The 26816-nt window shown below is 39.6% G+C and overlaps 1 protein-coding gene across 1 annotated transcript in view; it reads left to right on the forward strand.

The window, feature by feature from the left end:
- OCA2 (OCA2 melanosomal transmembrane protein) overlaps positions 1 to 26816 on the forward strand; it is a 264425-nt gene that overhangs the window by 102565 nt on the left and 135044 nt on the right. The window contains exons 9-12 of the mRNA XM_075200107.1: positions 597 to 750; positions 6070 to 6141; positions 9651 to 9716; positions 21469 to 21525. Coding sequence (XP_075056208.1) covers positions 597 to 750; positions 6070 to 6141; positions 9651 to 9716; positions 21469 to 21525 — 349 coding nt within the window. The remainder of the gene's footprint in view (positions 1 to 596; positions 751 to 6069; positions 6142 to 9650; positions 9717 to 21468; positions 21526 to 26816) is intronic.

Raw genomic sequence — 26816 nt, forward strand, 5'->3', positions numbered from 1 at the left:
TAGATGGGAAATGCTCACAGCAGTACCAGAGTTTTAAGTGATTAATATGTGAGATACCATATTTTATTTAAAAAGAAAATAATCATGATTCTTTTTAAAATTGTTTTCTGCAGAGCTAGTGTTACACAAGTAGAATTCTTGATCTGACAGTGTATAAAATATATGTACTATTTAGTCCCATAGGAAAACAACTGAACCAAAAAGTGTTCCATAGGTTTATGTTCTTTCCCCTGCACCAGTCATGTGAGCATGTAAACAGCTTTCCGAAAACTGCTCATGTTTAGAGCAGATGTGTTCCTCAAATATTGAACTTTCCCCCAAGCAGTTTTTCTACTGAAAGAGAACAGCTCGTGTGACACCAACCTAAACTATGCAGACATTAATCCATTAATTGCAGAAGTGATTTGAGTCTCATACATTGTACTCTATGGTGAGCAAGGAATGATTAACTATCAACAGGTAAAAGAAAATATTCATGCTCTCAATGAAGAAATGTTGCTGCTACCTGTAGATATTTACTAATTGTGTTTTGGTTATTTGAATACCAAACTAATTGTCTGTAACTGACAAATCTTATATTTCCCCGTTCTTCACAGTGATACAATTTCAATAAGCATTCAAGCATTTCTACAGGAGTCGAAACTCGTTCCACTGTCTTTATCTCATCAGTACCTTAGTGCGAGCATTGAGACCCAAGTAACAATTGCTGCCATTATCTTAGCAGGAGTTTATGTGCTAATCATATTTGAGGTAAGGGATTTAAATTGTTCCAGAACATTGACTGAACAATATTTCTATTTTGTGTTTTTATCACTTTTTTTATTTTAAAACTAAAGCAGTATATTAACTCTGGATTCAAACAATGGTAAATAAGTAAGGCATTACACTAAATATATAGTTTTGAGTCAGCTAAAATTAATGAGCACTTTTCACCTTCATCTGCGTTTTGTTTCCAACTTCAGAGTTATAGAAGAATTATCTGTGCACCAGCTCCCTTTAGCAGAATACAGTATACTGAGCATACATGTTGTTGTAGGCAATGGTTTCTAACACTGATTGAGTAGCTTATAATGAACACATGTAATCCACACAGCAATTGCTCATTTGAAGTTCTGGTGCTAAGACTAAATAAATATTAGTATAGCATTTATTACAGGTCTTTGAGCCAATTATATAGAATTTGATGATTGTTTACTTTTAAATTTGTCAAAATGACTAAATCTTAGAGGGAAGAGTCTCTTTTAAATTTGTCAAAATGACTAAATCTTAGAGGGAAGAGTCTCTTGCTATATGGACCATTAACAAAAGTGTGAAATAGTGATAATCTGGTCTTATGCAGAAGATATGACATTTAGGCTATCAATCAGATTTCCTTTAATTTTTGTGTGTTATCCCGGTCTTCTGTTGAAGAGTGATGTTTCTAACTCGTAGAACTAAATGCACTCTAAAAAAAATATTCAAATAAATCTCAATGTGAAGTATAATTAAACTCCAAATAATATAACGTTGATACCTCCTTAGAGGAGATATGGTCTTTGAGTATCGATACAGCTTTGCTCCTCTGATGCTTGTTGCGTCTTGAGGACGTCTCCTCTCATGTATGGTGGTTTTATGTGGGCTTTATTACATTCCTATGCGTGGTATTGTTTGACAAGTTGAAGGCTCCGATTCGCTCTCTCCGAGGTCTTTTTTTTTATTTTTTTCCATCTAGTTTTCCTGGCTTTCTTTCTAGGAATCCCAATAGTTTATACTAGAAAACATTTATTCCCTCATTCCCTATTTTAATTTTCTTTTCCCCAATTATCCTGTTTTTCCATCCTCTGCTGGCTTTTTATATTTATCTTGCAATATTGCTTAACGACTAACTATATGTTTTTGTTTTGTTTTTTTAAATTTTGTCTTGTACCAAAAAAAAATTAACTGCTGCTCACTGCATAGTGCTATGCTTCTTGTTCCTACATTCATATTCCTTTTGCTAAACTGCCCTATTGACAATATACTGTGTTCTGCAAAACTCCTCAACCTGAATACATATCACACTTTAAAACCTGCCAATCACAGCAATGTATTTCTTCTATATATTTTTTTCACTGCATAGATTTTATGATTATACAAGTCACTTTGATAGACCATCAAGTAAGATCCCAAAAAATGTTGAGATTGTAGAAACTGGTGTAAGTCAATATAAAATAGACTCTGTTTGCTCAACAATGAATACATTCATGTTCGATGAGGCTTTGAAATGTTTTGATTAGTTTGCTGATTGAACTTCTCTTTAGCTGTTCTATCAAACAATGAAATAATTAGTTTAATTGTCGACAATGCTCAAAATCATGTAGGTTTTGGTCCATTGTCTTGAATTCCTTTTAACGTCTACACTTGTTGCCAAGATTTAACATTTATCACCATGGGGAAAAATATCTACAGCCATAATGGTAACTTCTAGATCAGGGGTTGGCAACCTTTTTCTATCAGAGTGCCGGCTAAAATCTAGTGAAGCCCAGGTGTGCCAGTTGGGTGTGGTTATATATATATATATATATATATATATATATATATATATATATATATATATATATATATATATATATATATATATATATATAGATAGATACATACACGGCTGCCTAGAGAAATTCATGGCCCCAGTACAGCAACTTCATGTGTCCCCCTTTATAGTCAAGCATGGTAAAAAAAAATGTTGCGCCGCCACTCCACAACATTTTTTTACCATGCAAGTGGTCGTACAATTGGTGGTGTGGCAGTACATCATTGGGGGCATGTCTAGCAGGTGAAAAGCACCAGGCCACTCTCTTACAGAAAAATGCATTACTCACACATGCCCCCTTGCTCAGCAGCTTTGCTCACATATGTCCCCTCTGCCCACATGCTTTAATCACACGTGTCTCCCTCTGCCCACATTCTTTAATCACACTCGCCCCCCCTCTGCCCAGCACCTTTAGTCACACATGCCCGTCTCCAGCACACCCTCTTCTTACCTTATTCTCCACTGCACAGCATGGGAAGATATCCAGCAGCCCACCGAGTACCATGTGACCACTGCAGTCACATGACCTGGCATCTGAAGATACCTGAGCTGAAGGGGATTTAGCCACCACCGATCCCCCCTGCACTCAATAATTTTATTTTAAAAAAAGTACTTTTAAGATAAAAAAAATATTTTCAAAGATAGGTCTCCAGTGAGGACTCGGGCCACCAAGCAGGCCCGGCCAATTTGTAGCCGTCCCCTCCCCTCTCAGCAAAAAAACGTTATGCCGCTTAGTAGTGCCCCAGTTCACATCATACCTCATAATTGTGTCCCCAATTCATCTTATGCCTCATAGTTGTGACTACAATTCATACTTTGCCACAGTTGCCCCCAGAAACTTATAGTATGCTACAGTTGCCCCCAGAAATACATATCATGCCACAGTTGCCCCCAGAAATATATAGTATGCCACAGTTGCCCCCAGAAATACATAGCTTGCCACAAATGCCCCCCGATATACATAGCATGCCACAGTTGCCCCCATAAAAATATTGTATGCCACAGTTGCCCCCAGAAACACATAGTATGCCACAGTTGCCCCCATAAATATATAGTATGCCACAGTTGCCCCCAGAAATACATAGCTTGCCACAAATGCCCCCCGAAATACATAGCATGCCACATTTGACCCCATAAAAATATTGTATGCCACAGTTGCCCCCAGAAACACATAGTATGCCACAGTTGCCCCCATAAATATATAGTATGCCACAGTTGCCCCCAGAAATATATAGTATGCCACAGTTGCCCCAGAAATATATAGTATGCCACAGTTGCCCCAGAAATACATAGCATGCCACAGTTGCCCCCAGAAATACATAGCATGCCACAGTTGCCCCCAGAAATACATAGCATGCCACAGTTGCCCCCAGAAATACATAGCATGCCACAGTTGCCCCCAGAAATACATAGCATGCCACAGTTGCCCCCAGAAATACATAGCATGCCACAGTTGCCCCCAGAAATACATAGCATGCCACAGTTGCCCCCAGAAATACATAGCATGCCACAGTTGCCCCCAGAAACTTATAGTATGCCACAGTTGCCCCTAGAAACATAGCATGCCACAGTTGCCCCCAGAAATACATACTATGCGACAGTTGCCCCCACAAATACATAGTATGCCACAGTTGCCCCCACAAATAAAAAGTATGCCAAGTATATGTGCCCCTCAATTTGTTGCCCTTACTTACCTTTGTAGACTCAGAAACCTGGGAGTTGCTTCAATAAAACAGCCGGTGATGGCTGAAACGGAGCTTCTGCTTTGCTGAAGCTGCTTCAGTAATGAAGCAGCTTCACTGTGGCATAATGAAGTATGGGTAATGAAGCTGCTTCAGTAAAGCAGCCGGTGATGGCCGAAACGGAGCTTCTGCGGCTGTTTTATTGAAGCAGCTTAAGCGTCGGCGTGCCAGACAAAAGTGGTCAGCGTGCCACGTCTGGCACGCGTGCCGGGGGTTGCCGACCCCTGTTCTAGATCTTAAGCTTCACTCTGCTGTACTGCATGTATTTGGGTCAGTTAATGTGTGGAACTGGCTGCTTGGTTTGAGCTGTTGGTATGAGAGAAAAGCCTCTATATATAAAAAATATATAGTAGTTTTAATATGTTGTATCTTCATTATTTGTTTTTTTCTTTTCTTCATAAAATAATTCAGCTGTTCAGTTTCGCATACAGGAGGCTTCAGCCCTAACCTTCAAAGGAAGAGAAATATTAGAACACGAGTACTGATACTGGAGGGAAGTAGGGTCAGAGGAAATTTAAGGAAAAACTACAGAAAGGGTAGTCGATAAGTGGAATAGCCTCCCATCACTGGTGGTAGAGGCCAATACAAAAGAGCAATTTAAACATGATTGGGATAGATATACGGTTATCCTTACAAAGAGCGAAGGATCAAATAGGGTTTGAGGTTACCAGAGGCTAATACAAAAGAAAATGGGCAGATTAGATGGGCCCAGTGGATGTTCTGTAAAAAAAGAAAGTCACATTCTAAATAAGGAACTCCATTAACACAAAACTGCATTTAACATATACTTAAACAAGAATACCAATTTTGATATAGATTATATACTGGTTTATTTCAAGTCATAAGTCTGCACAATCTCCTGTGAAGAGACTTATTTTATACCACAAAGTTAAAGATTAAAATCAACCAGAGAGAGGATTTTCATTGAACATCAAGTTTTATGTGAATTTTTGAAGTAATCGGTTTATGCCAACCTATTTTACGCTGATACTTAGTTAATAGAACATTACACAGAGGAACAGTGTGATACACTGGATAATAGAAAACCAGAAACACTGTATTATTATACATGAGCAGCCTCAGAATTTTAATGATATTGCAAACAGCATAAAGTGGTTCTTAATATATTTTTCTATTTGTATTGATAATAGTGTATATTTTATTTTTACTGTGTTGGTACTTTAATATTTAAAAGTTTGCCTATCCTCAGCACTGTGTTTTTTCTTTGTATTAAAGTATTCACTTTGGCAAGTCGGGGACATACACTATTTTCTGCAGTAGTAAGGCTGCTCCAATCTTTGTAAAATATTTTGGATGAATTAGGTTAAACTGTGATAATTATAGAGACATAGTGCACCATTAAGAAATTATTTTGCTTTCTAATTTATTTTTTTTAGTATATTCTCTGTTAACACCATCTTGAGACACTTACTAAATACTGTCCTCCATGCAAAATACATTGCTAGCGCTAACCCTTTCCATGTTTAGGGCAAAGAAGAGACAAAACTTCTGTTTTTTGCCCTTTAAGAAATCTGGCCCTTTGTGACGTAATTCATTTGAATTGCAATAAAAATGATTATATGTGGTTCTTTGACATTGATCTTTGAAAGGTTACCATAGTGTATCAGAAATGATAGGTCATAGAAAAGGCTACTTTTATTTTTTGGTTTTTCTTCTCTAAATATGCTATGTTTTACCTTGTAACCCTCGAATGTTACTGTTGGCATTTATGTCTTTTCCACTAAAATCAGATATTTCTTTCCTGTGTCCCTGTTATAGATTGTTCACAGAACATTAGCAGCGATGTTGGGCTCTTTGGCTGCCCTGGCAGCTTTGGCCGCAGTGGGTGATGTAAGTTGATGAAGCAAAATCTTTAAAGTTTTTGCCAATGTTTTTGTTGCACTAAGCCACAAGTTATGTACATTATAGAGAGTTGACCGTTTTACTTAGCATCTCACTGATGTCCCTAGGTAACTGATAGACGATTAACAAAATAGTAATGCAAAAGTTTCAGCAGCCCTCATCAAATTACATGTTTCGCATAATCTCTGATTAACCCAACCTCTTCAGGGTATAAACTTGAACTTGACATTACTGCTCATTTACTGTTTTCTGAATTTTAATATATAACGCATAAAACAGTGTATGTGGCATGTGCAAAAGCTTGGTCACAGCGTCGGGCAGTAACACATCCTTTTGGCAGAAATCACACCTTTCAAACATCTCTTGTAGCCTAGCTCTAGGATTTATCCGATCTTGCTTGCAGATCTCTACTAGTTTAAAAATATTTTTAAGTCTCTTTACACATAGCCACATTTAAAGGTCTCCCCACAGATCACTAATATTCAAGTCTGTTGATTGAAAACCATTCCATACTGGGGCAGGCTTCGATAAGGGGCAAGAGGGATCTACTCCACCAGGCCGGCCACATAGTGGGCTACCTTAGGATGGGCCGCCTGCATTTTTTTGTCCTTTAAAATTCTCCTAATAGGCTGCTGAGCCACGTCTTGCCCACTGGGCTAAAATTTGCCAGCCACTCCCCTGATTTCATAGCATTAATATTTAATTCCTGTGGGTATTTTAAGGATGATTTGGAGGTATTTTTTTGGATTGTCTTGCTGAAATATCTAATCTCTTTTCAAATTCAATCTTTTCACTGACTGTGGAATGTTAGATTCTAGGGTTTTGTTAATGTTAAGTTGATCCCATTGTTCTTCCACCAGTGGCGGATCCAGGGGGGGGCGATCGCCCGCCCTAGCGGGGGCTTGCTGCCGGCGGCTGCACACCGTGCATGTCCGTTAGGCAGCGATAATGTGCTGCCCGGCTGCTCTGATTGTGTTTTAAACACAATCAGAGCAGCAGAACAGCACATTATCACTGCCTAACGGACCTGCACATACTGTGCAGCCGCCGGCAGCCTTAGAAGTTAGAAAGGGGGTGGGGCTTACATCCCCCCCCCTATATCGCCCGGGGTAGAAAAAATTTCTAGATCCGCCCCTGTCTTCCACATAGACAAGATTTCCTGTGTTGCCACACAGCTACAAGGCAAACTAGAGCCATCATCATGATAGTTGGCGTTCTTTCTTTAAATGCTTTACTTGTTTATCTCCAAATCTTCAATGTTTGTTTCATCAGTCCATGGAACACCGATAATAGGTTTTGTTTCTTCTTTGCATAGATGACCTGTTCACAAGCAGTCCTGGGTCTTCCAGATCTTGCCTCGACTTTAACATTTCACTCTAACTTCCATTTCTTAATTACTATTCTTGCTGGAAATTCCAAGTTGAAAGATGTTTATAGATCTTTTATATCATCCCCTTGCTTTGTAACTGAGGATTTGAAAATAAGAATTGACAACTGCTTAGAAGAGTCTGTAGTTGAATATAGGCATAACATTTTGGGAGGTTCAAAGGGTTAGAGTATTTATCAATCTCTGGCAGGGTCATCACCGGACTTAATTTCACACTGTGAAGAGGTAGTGTTAACTTTTCACTCTCATTGAAACATGTAATTTGACCTGAAATGCACAAACTCTTGCATACAACTGTTGCTGCCTCCAGTGCATAAGGGTTAATGTATACACATTATAACTATATATTTTATTTTGACTATATATTTTTGGACCCTGAGTAAGTCTTCACATTTAAAAATGAAAACAAATATTCATTTTCTTTAATTGTTTTTTTTTTTAATAGACTAACCTCTGCAACATCATATTAATATTGGTACATAAATATTATGGGCACAGCAGGTTTATGGCACGTTCCCTGTGTGTGTGTCTATATGTATATGTGTGTATATATGTTATATATATATATATATATATATATATATATATATATATATATATATATATATCTTATTTTATTAGAAAAATAATGATTAGAGTTCAGTTATGATACCAGAGGAGAAAAATGTTTTATTAAATTATATGTTCTTTGGAAACTGTTTAGATCAGGCCTGTCCAACCTGCGGCCCTCCAGATGTTGTGAAACTACAAGTCCCAGCATGCCCTTCCAGCTGTCAACAGGTTGCCTACTGGAAAAGCATGCTGGGGCTTGTAGTTTCACAACACCTGGAGGGTCGCAGGTTGGACAGGCCTGGTTTAGATATTTGGACTCAATCTAATGTGCTGCAAACATAGGTTCTGATATTTGAAGTTGATTTTTGCACAATTGAATAATTATGTCGTCTGTTTTCGTGAAGCGTACTGTAGTTTTGTGAGCTTTATTAGTCAACTATCAAAGTGAAATGTTTAATCTATATTAACCTACAATACATAACTTTTTTTTTTTTACAATATAGCAATATTTCAATAAATATTACAATAATCATTAATAAAATATAAAAAAAATGTATATAGTTACTTGAGCTTTAATCGAACTGTGTATTATAGTCTGTCTCTCTGGGATACCATGATATTTTAACATAATCTTGAGCACATAATTTTATCAATGTTCGAAGACCCCTCTCCAGACTGGCTCATCTTATGTTCTTTAATCTCTAAATTTGATGGCTAAATTGGTGATCTTTTTATTTTTTTTGCCTCATACTAACAAACCAAAATCTGAATGACCAAAAAAATCAATGTGGAACATCCCCCAATGAGACCTAGTATAGGTTGTGTGAGATCACTGGCTAAGGCATAAGCAACAAGTAGTGTGAAGTGACAGAAACAGAGTGAGATCCTGAAATGTTGGGTTAAGGCTATACATATATATTTGCCAAAGCAAGCAAATGCTTTTTTATTTTTATTTTATGTGTGAAGCTGATTGGAGAGTCATGGTTTTTACTTTTTTATGGCTAAAAAACAGTGGGGATAATTTCAACTTAAATTCTCCAAGAAAAGCCATAGCTATTTTGTTTAACAGTATTTTCTTGCATGCATTAAAATATTTTTTCTCCCCATCTCCCCCATCAGATTTTACCACAAAAATAAAACCACCTTTCATAAAGACAACTTTCAATGCACCCTTTATGGCGCACAATGATTTACAGATTCTCATATAATTGTAGGGTTACTACACCATATTGTATGTGTGTCACTTTGCTATAGTGCTTAAAAATAAATGTATAGGTTTACATAAAAGAGTGTCACATTTTGTGACCGCTTAGACTAAAGCAGAGCCCTTTACAATAATAATTGGATTAAAAAAAAATCATACAATTGCACAAAAGTAGAAATTAGTGTCCAAATGACCATAAACCAGCAGCATTGGAAAATAATGTTCAAAGAAATGTTAATTTCTATTCATTAGTGCACATTTGAATTCTTGATTATTAAATGAAGTGTGTCTTTTGTGCAGCTAATCATTATTATATGGGTAATTAACAGCCTTATTTTGTCCTTTCGATTACAGAGACCAAGCTTGGTGAAAGTGATGGAGTGGATTGATTATGAAACGCTGGCACTGTTATTTGGGATGGTAATTCTTATTCTCTAACTTTTAAAAAGTAGACTATTTTTGATGTAGTTTGAAAATATCCATGTATATTATAAATGCTGTGTTGCATAGGCACCATTAAAAGTTTTGGTACTAAAATTCTTCATATAGACAAAAGGCAAAATGATGCACACAAAGGGTTTATTAAGTTACTAATAAGGAGAAACATCATAACACAATAAAGATCAAAACTAATTTATGTTTTGACAGTAGTTTTTTTTTCCAAATGTTACATTTATTTTTTGTACAGAATTGTACAAAGATACAAAGTAAAACATTATAAATAGACCAACGGAGTATGACAATCGTTTAATGTCACCAGATGTGCTCTACTTGGAGAACAGTAATCGAGCATCAGACATGGATCTACAAATGATGATGTAGAAAGCTCACATAAGGTCCTGGGCATAATGACAATTTCCCATCAGTGACACAGAACAGTAAGTAAAACAAGAGTCTAGGAGAAGAGAGAAAGAAAGGGCAGGGCGAATGAAGGTGTTGGTAATGAAAAAAGAGGTGAAGAAATGTATGTCCAGATCAGCGCTAGCGGCATATCTTTTATTCGGTCCATCAAGGTCACTTGAACGCCGGAGAGTAAAAATTGAAGGGGAGGTGGGGGAACCCTCCCGATATAGGTAGGACAGAGATTAAGTATGGGCCTCAAATGGGATGGTCATTTTATAATTCTTGTGATATATTCACACCTATAAATTTGCTAAATTCTGTTAATCACTGCCAACAGGACACTGGGGTCATGTTGCTTCCAGATGGCCACAATTGCACTTTTGGCTGCATTGAGGATGTGGCTAGTTAGCAACACTAAGCTTTCCAAAACAGGGCAGTGCAAAAGGGAGTAGACCAAACAGGTTGGGAGCGTAAGGATGGTAATGGTGCAGATCAAGTAATGATTACTTTGCCAGATTCTCATAGTAAATTCATCTTCACTGCTGTGATGCAACCTACCCAGGAGATATAAAGCTTGTCTCAATCAATAAGGTCCTGTCTAAGTGAATTCAGTAATTTTGGAAAATTGTCATTATCAAGCTGGTTGCAATGATTGGTCAGATAGATCCCCAGGTACTTGAACATATTCGGTTGCCACCTGAAACCATATTGCTTCTTAAGGGATTGAAGGAGCGGTGGAGGGAGATTAAGAGGGAGAATTTCAGATATATTAGTGTTGATTTTAACATGGGAGAGGTCCTGCACATCCGAAGCTCAATCTGAAGGGAAGACAAGGAGGTGACAGGGTTCTTGAGTGTCAAAAGGAGATCGTCTGCGTAAAAAGAAATGTTATATACTCCAGGGTCAGTGTGAACTCCAACCATATCAAAATTACCTTGAACACAAGGCACCAGGGGCTAAATCACAAGGGCAAAAGCAGGACAGTAGTGTCCTTTTTAACTTATTGCTGATAGTTTCTATATATACATCCTCGCTACTATTGGCTTGAGAAGGATATAAAGAGTCCAACTCATTAAGAATTTGTTGATTTTGAGCAGCAATAATAAAAAAAGTCTGCATAAACAATAAAGCTTCTTAAGTTTCGATGTTCCTTTAACTTGTTTCAACCAAAATACATTACATTAGATTGTAGCAGCAATATAACTTGTGAAATATGTTTTTTTATGATTAAGTCTAATAACACAACAACTATCAGCCAGATGGACGTGTCACGGTCAGTTGAAAGTAAGGTGTACAGTAATTGTCTTTTAATTGAAGTTTAGTGCTAGGCTAACTGAAGTGCGATCTGGATTTTATCTGAACATTACATACTGAACACTAAAGTAAAATATGAATGGCATGCTAGAGAGTGAATGTCAAATTATTTAGCTTCATCTTCTTTTAATTTATATAGCGATTTAAAATATAATTGAGTACAATAAGTAGAATCTTAAAATGTAACATTCTTTTTAATGCAATATTTAATTAAATATACAGATACTTGCAAACAACCAAGGATTACAACATCAAAACTGGTACAATCAGAAAATATTAAAACAGAGGTAAAGTGTGCTTTAGTAGGAAGAATATATTTGGATAGCTACATGCGATACCGTTCTGCACATGAAAGTGTTCCTAGCTTAACAGAAGGACCCAATGTATGATTGCAGCCCCCAAAAATAAAGCTGCGGTGTAAGGTAAAGTGAAGTCTAATTACAGAAAATGTAGTATTGACACAAATTAGGATGCGCCAGAATTTGGAAGTTTCGCCCTGGTGTAGTGCTATATAATAAATAAATGTATGTAGTTCATGTACTTCGGCAACTTGTTCCAAGATGTAGTAATGTAAAATAGGCATGTAGTAACTAGGATACAGGAGGCGGAAACCAGAGATGGTCTGAGGTAAAGGATCAGAAGCAAGCAGGGTAACTGGGAAACAGGCCAGAGGTCAAGGCAGGTTGCAGATATGGGTAATCCAATAGACAGGCAGAGGTCAAGGGCAATCGGAGTTCAAGCAGGGTCCAAAAACAAGACAAGGGTAACAACGGGTATCCAATCAATAATGCAGAGAATCCACAGAACAGGTCAGCTAATGTGCAGCACATAGCTTCCCTGTTGGTTAGAGTATACTAACCCCTGCCTGCCTTGTATACTTAAAGTAGCCAATGGGAAGCCAGCACTAATTGTGTCCCAGCCGTTGCCCTAGTGATGGCTGGGATGAAGAGTGTGGAGATGATGTCCCAGCTGTATTCCCTATCCCGCTCAGATTGAGTGCACCTGTAAGGGAAAGGCAGGGTTGCACTAGAGGGGGATGAAGATGGGGGGAGTAGCCATTCTGTTACAGCCAAACCAGATGGGGAAAGAAGGCTACCACCGGGTGTGTGCATGCAATGGTGGGGCGATGAGTGGTGGGTAGCCAGAGGGCAGAGCAAATTAATAGAGTCAGACTTACAAGGAGGCCTATGTCCACCCAAACTTTAGTCCCTGTGGAGAAGTGCCATTGGACACACTGCGCTAAGTGATCTGCGTAATGGTAGTTCCATAGGCTGGGGATGAGTAATCCATCTGCGATGGGGGGGGGGGGGATCCTAGGACGCTTATTGGACTAGACAAAATGCATCGGGGAGTTTTGCAACATTTTGAGGGTGAGTGGGGGGGACCATTATGGGGAGCCTATGAAAGAGATGTAATAATCCGGGGAGCAAAATCAATTTCACTGAGGTGACCCAACCAACCCATGAGATCATGAGTTTATACCAGGAAGCTAAATCACATTTGATGCAGTTTATAAGGGGAGGATAGTTGGTCAGATAATGGTGTTCCACTCTCCTGGTGAAGGCAATACCTAGGTATCTAATGTGGGAAGAGTTCCAATGAAAAGGTAAATTTAATTCCAGGAGCAGTTTCTGTTTTAAGGGGGATGTGGAAGTCTAGAATGTCTGTTTTAGCAATGCTAAAATTAAAGTTGAAGAGAGTCGAAAATATGTGAAGCTTTTCAAATAGGTTGGGGAGGAAGATCAAGGGGTTAGTGATTGTGAGAAGGATATCCACATAAAAGTGCTATCTTATGGGTACAGGAAGGCAGTTGTATGCCAGTGAAATTCGGTTTGAAGTGAATCTTCATAGCTGATGGTTCTATGACCAGGGTGAAAAGGGGGTGGGGGGTTAGTGGACATCCCTGACGAGTTCTCTTGTGGATAAAAGAGGTGGGAGAAGGGCAGCAGTTCACCAGGACTGAGGTGGTAGGGTTGTGGTACAGAGCAGAGACCCCAAAGGGAAAGTGGTCTTGCAAGTCATAGGTAGCAAGGGCATTCATCATAAACTGCCAACCAACGCGGTCAGAAGCTGGTCAGGGTGAATGAGCTTTGGGAAGGGTGGCATTGACGAGATTTGCTAGAGTTTTGGCGAAGATCTTGAGACCGACATTCAAAAATGGAATAGGATGGTAACTAGTACAGAGGGAGGGATCCTTGCCCTCCCTTGCTATGACTGTCTGGGCTCAGGTTGTGGCTGGGTCAAAGGAGGCTCCATCAAAGATGGAATTAAACAATAGAATAATCTTAGGGCTTCCAACACCAGCAAACTTTTCATAGTATGCCACTAAAAAGCCGTCCGGGCCTGGAGCAGAGGCAACCTTCATTGAGTGCAAGACAGCAATGGTCTCCTCCTCCATGATGTCAGAGCTGAGATATTTAAGGGCTGATGAAGGGTGTGTCGGCAGGTGGCAAAAATGCAGGTAGTTGTCAATCCATCCCTCTGTCAGGAGGAGGTGTGTTAGAGGCATTCAGATTGTAAAGGGTGGGGTAGAAGTAAAGAAATTCTTTGACATTCAAATATGGATGGTAAATGAGTTATTTTTGTGGAAGAAATCTCATTACGTTTACACCTTTGATGCAGCCTCCAAGCTAGTAGGGAGTCGGCTTTGTTGCTCTTATCATAGAAATGCTGCTGGATCTATTTGAGAGTACTCCATTTTCTTAGACAGTGTTGAATTTGCCTCCCACCGATGACACTTCCTAGAGATGTCAGGTCAAGGGAACCTTGGTGTTGGATGAGATGTGAGTCAGGCCTCCAATATGGCAATCCGTTGCTTCTCATCTCTGGGCCAGGCAGCCGCTATACTAATAATCCGTCCTCGAATGGTGGCTTTGTCAGACTCCTACACTGTCGACTGAGTGAGAACAGAAGATTTGTTAAGAGTGAAAAAGTCAGTGAGGGCCTCTGATTATTCTAGATGGTTAGCAGGGCTGAGTAAGAGAGTCATCCAATCGCCATGTTGCATGACGCTTAGGGAGATTGGTTTTAACTAATTGAAGAAGTGCTCCCTTTGTGTCCTGGTAGTGTGTCCCATGGGACCTAAGGTGACAGAGTGTACATGTGTGGTTAAGATGTAATGTGCAGATCGCATGAAGGGAAGAGTAAGTGGGGAAAAAATGAAGAGAGAAGGGCAAGAGACAAGGTTTTGGTCCTGAGAGGACAGGAAGGGAAGGAGGAGGTTGGTCATGATACAACCAAACTATAGCCATGTGGCTAGGGAGAGGATTGAGAGGTGCTGTGACAGGGTGCAACACTAGAAGGAAGGAGGGGTTGGGGTGTTGGCACAAAGAATGGGAGGTGGGCGAGACGGGAGTTGTGGTAAGGTGTTAGGCTCTTGGGGGGTATGGTTGGGGTGTTAACAAATGTAAAATGGAACAGTATATACAAAATTGACATGAAAAAGCATATTCAGCAGGACATGCATAAAATGACAATAAAGCATTATTGGAACAGTGGTGTAATTTAGTGTACGGCAGGAAAAGTAGAAAAACCGTCCATATGTGTGTGTATTGTAGAAAAGTGAACAGTGAGTGAGAAGCAGGTGGTGTCGCTCGTCTGTAGTGGATGGAGAGGCGGTAGGCCAAAGTGTCTTAGCAACGACACAGGACCCAGAAGTTCTCTTAGTTGTAGTATCAGAGAGAATCTGAGATGCGCTGTGGAACATATCTCACTGGATTTATTTGAACTGATTTCCCCACTTGTTGGACCTGCTATCGTTACAGGGCCATGCTGTATTCAATCCTGTTCTGCAGATTAAATAATCCTTCTATTTTTCCTCTAATACCGTGTCTGAGTGATTTGGGAACCACGTATCTTCAGTCACCTATTGCCATGTTGGTGTAAGAGCCATGTGTTTTTAGAGTTCTGCTGATGTAACAATCTAGTAAAGAGTTGTAGAAGTGTACAGCCATATTCAAAAGTAATCCAGTGAAATCGTGAGCCATACCTAAGGGGGCAGCTATTTCTACAGTTGTCTTTTTGATACAATGAATGATACAGATATTATTTTTCACAAAGTTTGCTACCACAATTTTATGATGGCAATTTGCATATACACCAGAATGTCAGGAAGAGTGATCAAATGAATTGCAATTCATTTCAAAATCCCTCTTTGCCATGACAATGAACTTTATCCGAAAAATAACATTTTACTGCATTTTAGCCCTGCCACAGTGTTGACGAGTACAAGGCTGGAGATCACTCTGTCATGCTGATTGAGTTAGAGAAACAGGCTGGAAGCTTGAAATTGTTCTTCCTCTGTTATCCATGGCTAGCTGCAAGGAAACGTGCAGTCATCATTGCTTTGCACAAAAAGGGCTTCATAGGCAAGAATATTGCTGTTAGTAAGATTTACACCTAAATCAACTATTTATCAGATCATCAAGAACTTCAAGTAGAGAGGATCAATAGTTGTGAAGAAGGCTTCAGGGTGCTCAAGACCATTCAAAAAGCACCAGGACCATCTACTAAAGTTAATTCAACTGCGGGATCGGGGAACCACCAGTGCAGAGCTTGCTCAGGAATGGCAGCAGGCAGGTGTTCATCTGCACACGCACAGTGAGGAGAAGATTTTAGTAGGATGGCCTGGTGTCAAGAAGGCAAGCAGAGAAGCCACTTCTCTTCAGTAAAAACATCAGGGACAGACTGGAATTACACAAAAAATAGAGTGATTGGACTGCTGAGGACTGGGGTAAAGTCATTTTCTCTGAATCCCCTTTCAGATTGTTTGGGGCATATGGAAAATCACTTGTCCAGAGAAGGAAAGGTGAGCGCTATCATCAGTCCTGTGTTATGCCAACAGTAAAGCATCCTGAGACAATTCATGTGTGGGGTTGCTTCTCAGCCGAGGGATTAGGCTCACTCACAATTTTGCCTAAGAACACAGCCATGAATAAAGAATGGTACCAAAACATCCTCCAAGAGCAACTTCTCCCAGCCATCCAAGAACAGTTTGGTAAAAAAAACAATGCTTTTTCCAGCATGATGGAGCAGCTTTCCATAAGGCAAAAGTGATAACTAAGTGGTTCGGGGATGAAAACATTGAAATTTTGGGACCATGGCCAGGAAATCCCCAGACCTTACTTCCATTGAGAACATGTGGTCAATCCTCAAGAGGTGAGTTGACAAGCAAAAACCCACAAATTCTTACAATCTTCAAACATTGATTAGGCAAGAATGGGCGAACATCAGTCAGTATGTGGCCCAGAAGTTGATTGACAGCATGCCAGGATGAATTTCAGAGGTCTTCAAAAAGAAGGCTCAACACTGCAAATATTGACTCTTTGCATAAACTTAATATAATTTAAAAAAAAAAAAACATTGACACTTATGAAATGCTTGTAATTTTACTTCAATATACCATAGCAACATCTGACAAAAAGGTCCTAAAACACTGAAGCAGCAAACTTTGTTAAAGCTAGAGATGCTCACTGACCCCCATGTTTTGGTTTTGGCTCTGGAATAGCTTCGGGTTTGGTTTAGCTATTTTTTTTATTAAATTTCATTTTTTGGGGTAAAATCACATAATTAAGTTATTATTTTGTACCTACATTCTTATTAACTCCACTAACACTAATTTCCATGGATTTCCATTCAATTTTAGGAGAGGTAGCATGTACAATTGATCAAGCCAAGCAGTTCATCCACAAGGAGTGGCTCTTTTTTGGCTGAAGTGTAAGTCCAACATGGCCTTCCCTAAACAAGCTAACAATGGGCTTCTTAGAGTAATGGCAGAAACACACATTAGTACCAGGAAAGATTAATGGTGCAAGATGGAATTGTCCTTGGGCCCTCCCACGCACCCATATGTTGGATCTTACAAAGGACATACACACTTTAACAAACCAAGCACTTCAGCGACAAGGGCTGCCACTTTTGTGGCTGAAGTGCTTGGTTTATTTGGGGCCCCATTTAAACAGCTATTAATGGCCTAAAGGAATGTTAGACCAACAGTGCTGTCAAGTGAATTCTACACTGTCAAGATGTTGTCATCGTCATCTTCTGCATCATCCTCACCCTCATCAGTGTGTACATCATCATCACAGACTATTAATTTTTCTCCGCTGGAATCCGCCATTAGAGAAGTGTCAGTACTTGGATGTATTTGCCGGTAAAGGCCTTCCTCGTGGAAGATGTAGTTCATTTTGATGAACATCATCTTTTCCACATTTTTAGTAAGTAACCTCCTACGTTGATCACTGACAAGGTTCCCGGCTGTTCTGAATACTCTGAGTACACACTGGAGGATGGACAGCTTAGGTATTGCAAAGCAAGTTTGGTCATGGGTTTCCAAATGGCTTGTTTTTCCTGCCAGTATGGTAAGGGACTGTCTGATATTTCCATATCAATTAACTCTTGAAAATAATCTTCCACCATCCTGTGCATGTTAATAGTAGGATAGGATGGAGTTATGGCCGAGGTCACACTTTTTTGGTAAAACCTTTCAAACCAGCCCAGATGTCAAACTGTTGTGGTCTGCCACCTGCGTCATCCCTGCTTCTCTTTGGAAATTGCAATTTCTTACAAGCAGCAGCTGCCTGAGAAACTGAAGGAGGAGACGTCGTCAAGCCAAGGCACAGTTCAGCGGTCAACTTGCTGACCAAGAGCTCCTTGCAACTGTTCAGATCTCGGTCATTTGGAAGCATAGAATTGATGTAAGTCTTAAACCTAGGATCAAGCACAGTTGCTCAATCATAGTGATCCGACTGAAAGATTTTAATAACTATTGGATCATTGCAAAGCGAATTAAGTACTTGATCTACAAGGCCAACATACTTTGCGGAATTGCTTTCATTATTCTCCTTCAGTTTGCTAGCTTGAGCCAAGTCATTCCCTTAATTCGACTTTTGGAAAAGCAGCTTGACAGAATCTGAACTCACTTCACATGTCACAGCTTCAAATGGTTTCAGCACCTTGCGCAGCACAGAAAGGATTCTCCACTGTGCAAGACTGAAATACATTCCCCCTCCGTTCCCAATGTCATGGGTTCTGTAATACGCTTGTATGGCTTTGCGCTGTTCCTCCATCCTATGATGCATGTACAGGCTGGAATTCCTCCTTGTTAACACCTCTTGCTTAAGTTGGTGGCAGGGCAAATTAAATTGTTCTTGGAGCTGCTGCAATCTCCTACATGCTGTAGCAGAATGTCGAAAATGTCCCGACATTTTACGGGCCACCGAAAGCATCTCCTGCACCTCACGGTTATTTTTCAAGAAGCTCTGCAACACCAAGTTTGTGTGAGCAAAACAGGGAATGTGATGGAATTCACCCAGCTGTAATGCTCGCACAATATTGTTGGCGTTATCAGAAATAACATATCCTGGGGAGAGTCCAAGTGGCATAAGCCATGTATCAATGACATCCCTTAGTTTTCTTAACAACCTATACAAATATATAAAGAGTAATCTGTCTGTGTGAAATGTTACGTAGGGGTGTACATGCTGCTGCTGTTCCTGCTTGTGAAGGCGAATGACCAACCCAGTGGTCTGTTAGTCAAATAATCTTTGGTTTGGCCACTTCCACTTGTCCACGTATCTGTGGTTAAGTGTACAGGGGGTAGAATGGCATTTTTGAGCCCAATTAGTACATTTTTACGAACATTCTGGTATAGTTGAGGAATAGCTTTTCTTGAAAAATGGTGTCACAATGGAATTTTGTAACGGGACACAAAACCTCAATTAACTGTGAAAAACCAGCTGCGTTTATAGTGGATATTAGAAACAGGTCTAACACTAGCATAGTCGCCATGGCGTCTGTGATCCACTTTGCGACTGGGTGACTGCTGTCATACTTGCTTCCTCTAGCAAAAGATTGTTTCACAGTTAATTGTTGTAAAGTACTAGTGCTCTTCTTTTTGGGCTGCTTATGGGAGGAAGATTCACCCCCCAGCAGGAACAGCAGAAGCAGTGGGTCTAATGCTCAAAAATCCTTCAGAGGAATCAATTATAGTGCAGGAGTCATCGAGCCTTACCAAGTTGGATGCAGGACTCCAATCACTACTGAGGATATTGATGAGGACGTTGTTGTGGGTGTAGATTACAGGCGTCGGGATGTAGGTGAGAGAAGGGTCCTAGCTGATGGACTGCTTGTTGTTATATTTTTACCATAACTTTCAGCTTTTCCCAACACCTTGCCGTGAACTTGTGTCAAATGGCGTAACATGGATGAGGTTCGTAGATGGTTAAGGTTCCTCCCTCGACTGACTGTGGCTTTACATACACTACAAATGGCTAGACAACTGTTGTCAGGATTTGGGTAGAAATAATTCCACACATAAGTGCCAGAACTGCTTCCACTGGTGCAGGGCTTACACAAACAACCTCATCCTCCTCAACATCCTCATTAGCGCCCTCGTCGGCTACACAAATATCCCACTCATCCTCTTCCAATTCCAAAGTGGTATCCTCAATTGGTGTATCACCAGCTACACTCGGGCTGTTCAGGCACACATCAGCAGAAATGCTGAAAGGGCCCTTCTTTATGTGTACACTATCAGAATGGTCCCAATTACACATACCACTCATAGATGAACTCTTCTCAGGGATTGGTGTCATTTCTGATTCTTAGCATACATTTTCCTCTAATGCCTTACTGTTTTCTTGCAGCTCAGCTTTCACACGTAACAGTAGTTGTGCACCACTTTTGGACTCCGAATTACTTGGTCTTGCTTGGTCACGAGTGACCTTACAAGAAGTCTTAGTAACATTTTTTGATCTCACACTCATAGAGAAAGGCGAAGGCCTCATTTTTTATTTGCCACTGCGTGTGTAGAATGGCATGTTGGCAATTTTTTTTTTATCGACAGTTAAAACTTTTCCTATATTACAGCTCTTTTTCTCTTCCACACGGTAAAATGTGGTTTGTTTTTTTTTGTAATTCTTTTTTTTTTTTTCCCCCTGACTCCAAAAGACTATGTACTTTTACAGAGGCTTTACCAAATATGTACAGGGAAAACTACCAGGACTGGTGGCAGCAGCTGCTTGCTGCTCCTGCTCATGTGTACTGCTGTGAATCCATTTTAAAAAGACCCTACACTTTGTAGTGCAAATTCAGTAAAAAACTGAAAACAGAAAATACAACTTTTTTTTTATAAGGGGGTGTATGAGTTTCCATTATGAGTTTCCATTAATGGTAGAGTCTGAGTTATAGCCTTACGGTTATTAATGCCGGTGGTATTCATCATAATAACACTGATGTCACCGACGTCGACAACACCGACAAAGAAAAAACAGATTTGAACAATTCCTATAAAAACCAAATGCAGACTTAGCATAATAATGACAATCTACATCCCCGACCTGCTTCTGTTACATCCTGAACCCTGGCAAAGACGGCAGTTTGTATTCACGTCAGTGTGCATAGCAACTTCCACTTTTCTATAAAGCGGCAATGCCAACAGGCAAAGACTTTGCTAGGTCTTTTAACAGGCTCTACAGTTTTACATTACACACGGCTGCTGTCATTGCCACTTTAAATACAGAAAAGTGGAAGTCGCTATGCAGAAGTATTGCTTATTAATTTGAATATTATTTCAGCAAACAAAGGTTGAGTTTGTCACAGAAGAACAGCTTACAATTTGTGACTATATCATGCACTGTCTTGATCATGGCACCAAAGTTGATGACAACATAAATCTAATTTGGCTATTTTTGATTGTACTTCAATGGTTGGTAGAACATGTAACCATTGCTACATTACATATTTAAATTTTTTAGTTGTCAGGCTATGTAGAAATGAGGTCCTACATCCATCTCGATCAATGTATGTATAAATCCTTCACTTGATAAATATTGACTGTATTGTTTGGGTACTTAATGTTCTCTGATACCCTCAAAACATATTAAAATGCTGGTATTTGAATTGTCGTTTTTAGCAAACCGTAAATTGTCATAGATTTCAAACTTGCTTCAATTTTTGAAGCATTTTTATTGTGATTTAATAAAACTTAAACATTTTTTTTTTTTTTTTTTTTCAGATGATTTTGGTGGCGATCTTCTCAGAAACAGGGTTTTTTGATTACTGTGCCGTAAAGGTAACTAAATTATACTTCAGTTTGGGGGATTAAGTAATTTATTGAGGTATTTCACGGTAACTAACTTGCATGTACTGTCTATTTACATTCTCAACACTAGATTGAAAAGCGAGATTTTATTTCATCTACATATGAAGTGGAGTTTATTGCAGTGAATTGGTGCACTGGCTTAGATTGCACTGGGTAATGTGTGATTTATTTTGATAAATCACCAATTTGTTTAACTGTCAATAGATCTGGATACTTGAGTTAAATGACAAAAATATACTGTGTCATTGCCCACAATTCACAGCAATAAACTCTACTTCATGTGTACATCACACTGATGGTAACAAAATAATCATTGTTTCATCTACATTAGAGATGTTGACTGACCCCCGTGTTCTGGATTAACTTCATGTTTTGGATCCCTAATTTTTTCTAAAATACCTATTTTTTTGCTAAAATCGCGTAATTTTGCTTATTTTCCCTACATTATTATTTACCTCAGTAACACTAGTAAAAAGTCATTTGCAGTCAATTTTGACCACCTTACAGGTCACAATGTTATTTTCATACACTTTCAAACAAAGACTGCAGCGACCTTCCTGCATGCTAAGCGTCAGAGCAATGACACAAACACACAGCTGTTCATAGCACATCTAGGAAACCTTTCCACACAGCAGTGGCAAAGAAAGGTGGTGCAAGATGGAATTGTACTTGAGTTATGAAATCTGTTATGGCTTGATCTATCCACCTGTTCCTTGGATAAACTTTGTATTGGCCCCAATTCCCAAAAAAATATAATATAGTTAGGTACCTTTGACGTAAAGTGCAGATTAGAAACACTTTCTTCAATACTCATGAAACAGCGGCAAAGTGGAAGGTAATACATATACACATCTATTTAGACATCCATGCTTACATTACTTCTGCAAGCAACGTTGTTCTTTGTTAATAAAACTGCTGTCTTTACACCGTTCAAAAAAATTCAATAATCCTCCACCCTTCTTTGGATGTTGATAGTTAATAGTAGGATCAGGTGGCGTTACAGCAGAGGTGTCACTAATTATGGTCAATTATTTTACAGTAGACCAGACCAGATGTCATAATGTTGTGCTGAGTCATCTGCATCATCAATGGGTGTGTTTGATTTTTGCAAATAGCTCATGTAGGTAACATTAGCACACAGCGGTAGCTGAAAGTAAAAGTGGTGCAACATGAAATTGTCCTTGGGCCCTCCCACGCACACTTATGTTGGATCTTAAAAAGGACATACACTTTAACAAACTAAGCACTTCAGCGACAAGGAGTGCCACTTTTGAGGCTGATGTGCTTGGTTTGTTTGGGCCCCCACAAAACAAGCTAACAATGGACTTAAGGCACCTAAGATAACAGTGCTGTTAATGAACTCTACTGTGGCAAGATGTTGTCATCATCCTCAGCCTCACCCTCACCCTTCACACATCAGTTTGCACATCATTCTCACACATTATTAATTCATCACTGCTAGAATCCACCATTACAGAAGTCTCAGTATTTAGATGTAATTGGTGGAAAATGCCTTCCTCGTGGAAACTGAAGTTAATTTTTATGAAAATCATCTTTTCAGAAATTTTGAGGAAGTAGTCTCCTATGCCGATCGCTGACCAGGTTCCCGGCTGTGCTGAAACTCTTTCTGAGTACACACTGGAGGGTGGGCAGCTTAGGCAGTGCAAAGCTAGTTGGTACATGGGTCTCCAAATTCCCTTTTTTTCCTGATGTGTCTATTTCTATGCTGTTGTTAAAATAATCCTCCACCATTCTTTGGATGTGGTTAATAAAATCAGGTGAGTTATGGCAGAGGTGTCGCATTTTTTGGTCAATTCTTTTATACCAGACCAGAGGTAAAAATGTTGTTTTGATTCATCTGCATCTTCCCTGGGTTTCTAGGGAACGCTAAGTTTTTTCCTAGCAGCAGCTGAGCGAGAAACTGAAGGAGGAGACGCCGTAACACTGGAGCTGTCATCTTGCTCACCCAGAGATCCTTGCAATCTCTTAAGATTTGGGTTAGTTGGAAACAAAGAGAATAAATAGGTCTTTAAACCTAGGATCAAGCACAGTCGCCAAAATGTAGTGATCCGATTTCAAGATAACTCTTGGATCCTGGAGAAGCGAATAAAGTACTTGATCTACAAGTGTGTCATACTTAGCGTAATTGCTTTGTTTCATCTCCTTCCTCAGTTTCTCAAGCTGCTTTTCCAAAGGTCTAATTAAGGGAATCTCTTGACTCAAGCTAGCAGTGTCTGAACTCACTTCACAGGTGACTACTTTTGAATGGTTTCAGCACCTTGCACAACACGAAAGTATTCTCCACTGTGCTTGAGTAAAATACATCCCCCCCTCCTTTTCCAATGTCATGGCTTGTGGAGTAAGTATGGATGGCTTTTCACTGTTCCTCTATCCGCAGAAGCATATACAGGGTGGAAATCCACCTTGTTACCACCTTTTGCTTTAGTTGGTGGCAGGGCAAATTAAATTGCTCTTGTAGCTGCTGCAATCTGCTACATGCTGTTGCTGAATGCTGGAAATGTCCAGATATTTTATGAGCCACAGACAGCATCTCCTGCACTTCCCTGTCATTTTTTTAAAAAGCTCTGCACCATCAGGTTTATTGTGTGAGCAAAACAGGGAATGTGAGGGAATTCACCCAGCTGTAATGCTCCCACAATATTGGTGGCGATATCAGAAATGACATATCTTGAGGAAAGTCCAAGTGACATAAGCCATGTTGCAATGACGTTCCTTAGTTTTTGTAGCAGATTGTCAGCTGTATGCCTCTTAGTGAAGCCAGTGATGCACAGAGTAGCCTGCCTCTGAGAAATGTGAGGTACTTGGATACATGCTGCTGCTGTTCCTGCTGATGAAAGTGAATCACCAATCCAGCGGCTTGTCACAGACACATAATCTTTAGTTTGCCCAGTTCCGCTTGTCCACATATCTGTGGTTGTGTACAGTTGGTAGAATGGCATTTTGTAGCCCAATAATTACATTTTTACGAACCTCTGGTAGAGGTAATGAATAGCTTCTCTCGTACAATGGTTTTATGATGGAATTTGGTAACGGAGGCACAAAACCTCAAGTAACAGTCTAAAACCAGCTGCATTAATAGCGGATATTGGACGCGGATCTAATACTAGCATAGTCGCCATGGCGTCTGTGATCCACTTTGCGACTGGGTGACAGCTTTAAAACTTGTTCCTTTTGCTTAGGATTGTTTAATAGTCAATTGTTGTAAACTACTAGTAGTCTTCTTCTTGGTCTGCTTCTGGGATGAAGATTCGCCCCCTGCAGCAGCAGTGGGACTAACACTCAAGAATTCTTCTGAGGAATTCAGCATAGTGGAAGAGTCATCTAGCCTTAGCAGCTTGGATACAGGACTAACTCTGATCACTAATAAGGATATTGATGAGGATGGTGTTGTGGGTGTAGATTGCAGGTGTTGGGATCTAGCTGAGAGAAGGAACCTAGCTGATGCTGGACTTTGTTATTTTTTTAGCTTAAGTTTCCAATTTTTCTTCAAATGGCATAACATGGATGAGGTTCCTAGATGGTTACGGTCCCTATACCTCTACTGATTGTGGCTTTACAAATGCTACAATTGGCTAGACAACTATTGTCAGAATTTGGGTAAAAATCATTCCACACATAAGAGGTGGATTTTTTGATCTTATGCCCAGGCATGACAATGGCTGCCTCCTTATCACTTGCAAAACTGCTTCTACTGGTGCAGGACTTATACAAACAACATCATACTCATCAACATCCATCAACATTAGCGACCTCGTCAGCTAGACAAATATCCCACTCATCTTGTTGCAAATCCAAATTGGCATCCTCAATTTGTGTATCACCAGCTACACTTGGGCTGTTCATGTACACATCGACAGAAATGCTGAAAGGGGTCTTCTTTATGGGTAGACTACCAGAAAGGTCAGGATTACACATAGCACTCATGGATAGGCTCTCCTCAAGGATTTGTGTCATTTCTGAATCGGAACATACATTTTCCTCTAATGCCTTACTGTTTTCTTCCAGCTCGGCTTTTACACGTAAAAGTATTTGGACACCACTATTTGAGTCAGAATGACAAGGTCTTGCTTGGGCATGACGGACCTTACAAGAAGATGCCTCAGTGACAGGTATAGAACTAGCACTCTTAGAGAAAGACGAAGGCCTCATTCTATCTTTGCCACTGCGTGTGTAGAATGGCATGTTGGCAATTTTATTTTTTTCTGCAGAAAACTTTGCCTGGATTACAGCTCTTTTTTTCTTGACCAAGGTAAAAGGTGTTTTTTATATTTTTGTGTCCCTGACTTAAAAACACTATGCACTTTAACATAGGCTTTAGCAGATGACGTAGAAGGATTACTATCATCATGACTAATGCCAGCAGCTGCTTGGTGCTCCTGGTCTTCTGTGTACTGCTGTGAATCCATTTTGATAACACAGTACAATGTGACTAGACCAAGATTGCCAGCCCTATTTTTTCTATTTCAGCAATGACAATTAGTAATGGAGCAATGGAGCTCTCCTGAATGTCACTGGAGACTTTGAAGAACACTGCTACCCCTCTTCTTTCTTTTCTACCTATGACGCTGCCCAACTTTACTAGAGACTGCCTAGAACTGTGCTACCCCTTCTGTGTCCCTCTGTGAAATGGCACTGGATGGCCATGGATGGCGGTACTTATAGAATCCAAAACTCGGAAGATCTGACAAAACAATGACGTTTTGCCTCGTTTTAAATTCCGAGGGCATGCGAAAGTACCGAGCCGGCTTGGCATGGTACTCAGATCTGCTAAGTTTTGGTGTGTTCGGTTTTCGGGGAACCGAGCCTGAGCATCTCTAATCTACATATTCAGTAAAACAATAAAGTGTGCTTTATAGAGTTCCTCAATAAAGCTAGTTGTTTACTGTAGCGCTGCAAAAATTATTTCCCAGAGTTTGTATAAATGAGTAACCCAATGTTTATACAATGCATATACTACAGTTAATGTTAACCTGACCACTATTTACAGAAACATTGAATGGGCCAGGAAGGAAGTATGTATCAATACCTGTTGTATTGTCTGTAGTGTTCCAATGTAGAAATGAGTTAATACTTACAATCAATGACTGAATTCTGGTGGTGGTAGTCATGAGAGAGAACTTTCAGATTTCAGGTATATGCACTGTTAAATTTCTAAAAAATATATACTGCAAGTCTTTTGTGAGATTTTTACTAATGTAACTTTAAAATGAATTGTGAAATTTGTGCAATAAAATGGGCCT

This window comes from Mixophyes fleayi, chromosome 2, assembly GCF_038048845.1.
Source record: "Mixophyes fleayi isolate aMixFle1 chromosome 2, aMixFle1.hap1, whole genome shotgun sequence".
NCBI lineage: Eukaryota > Metazoa > Chordata > Amphibia > Anura > Limnodynastidae > Mixophyes > Mixophyes fleayi.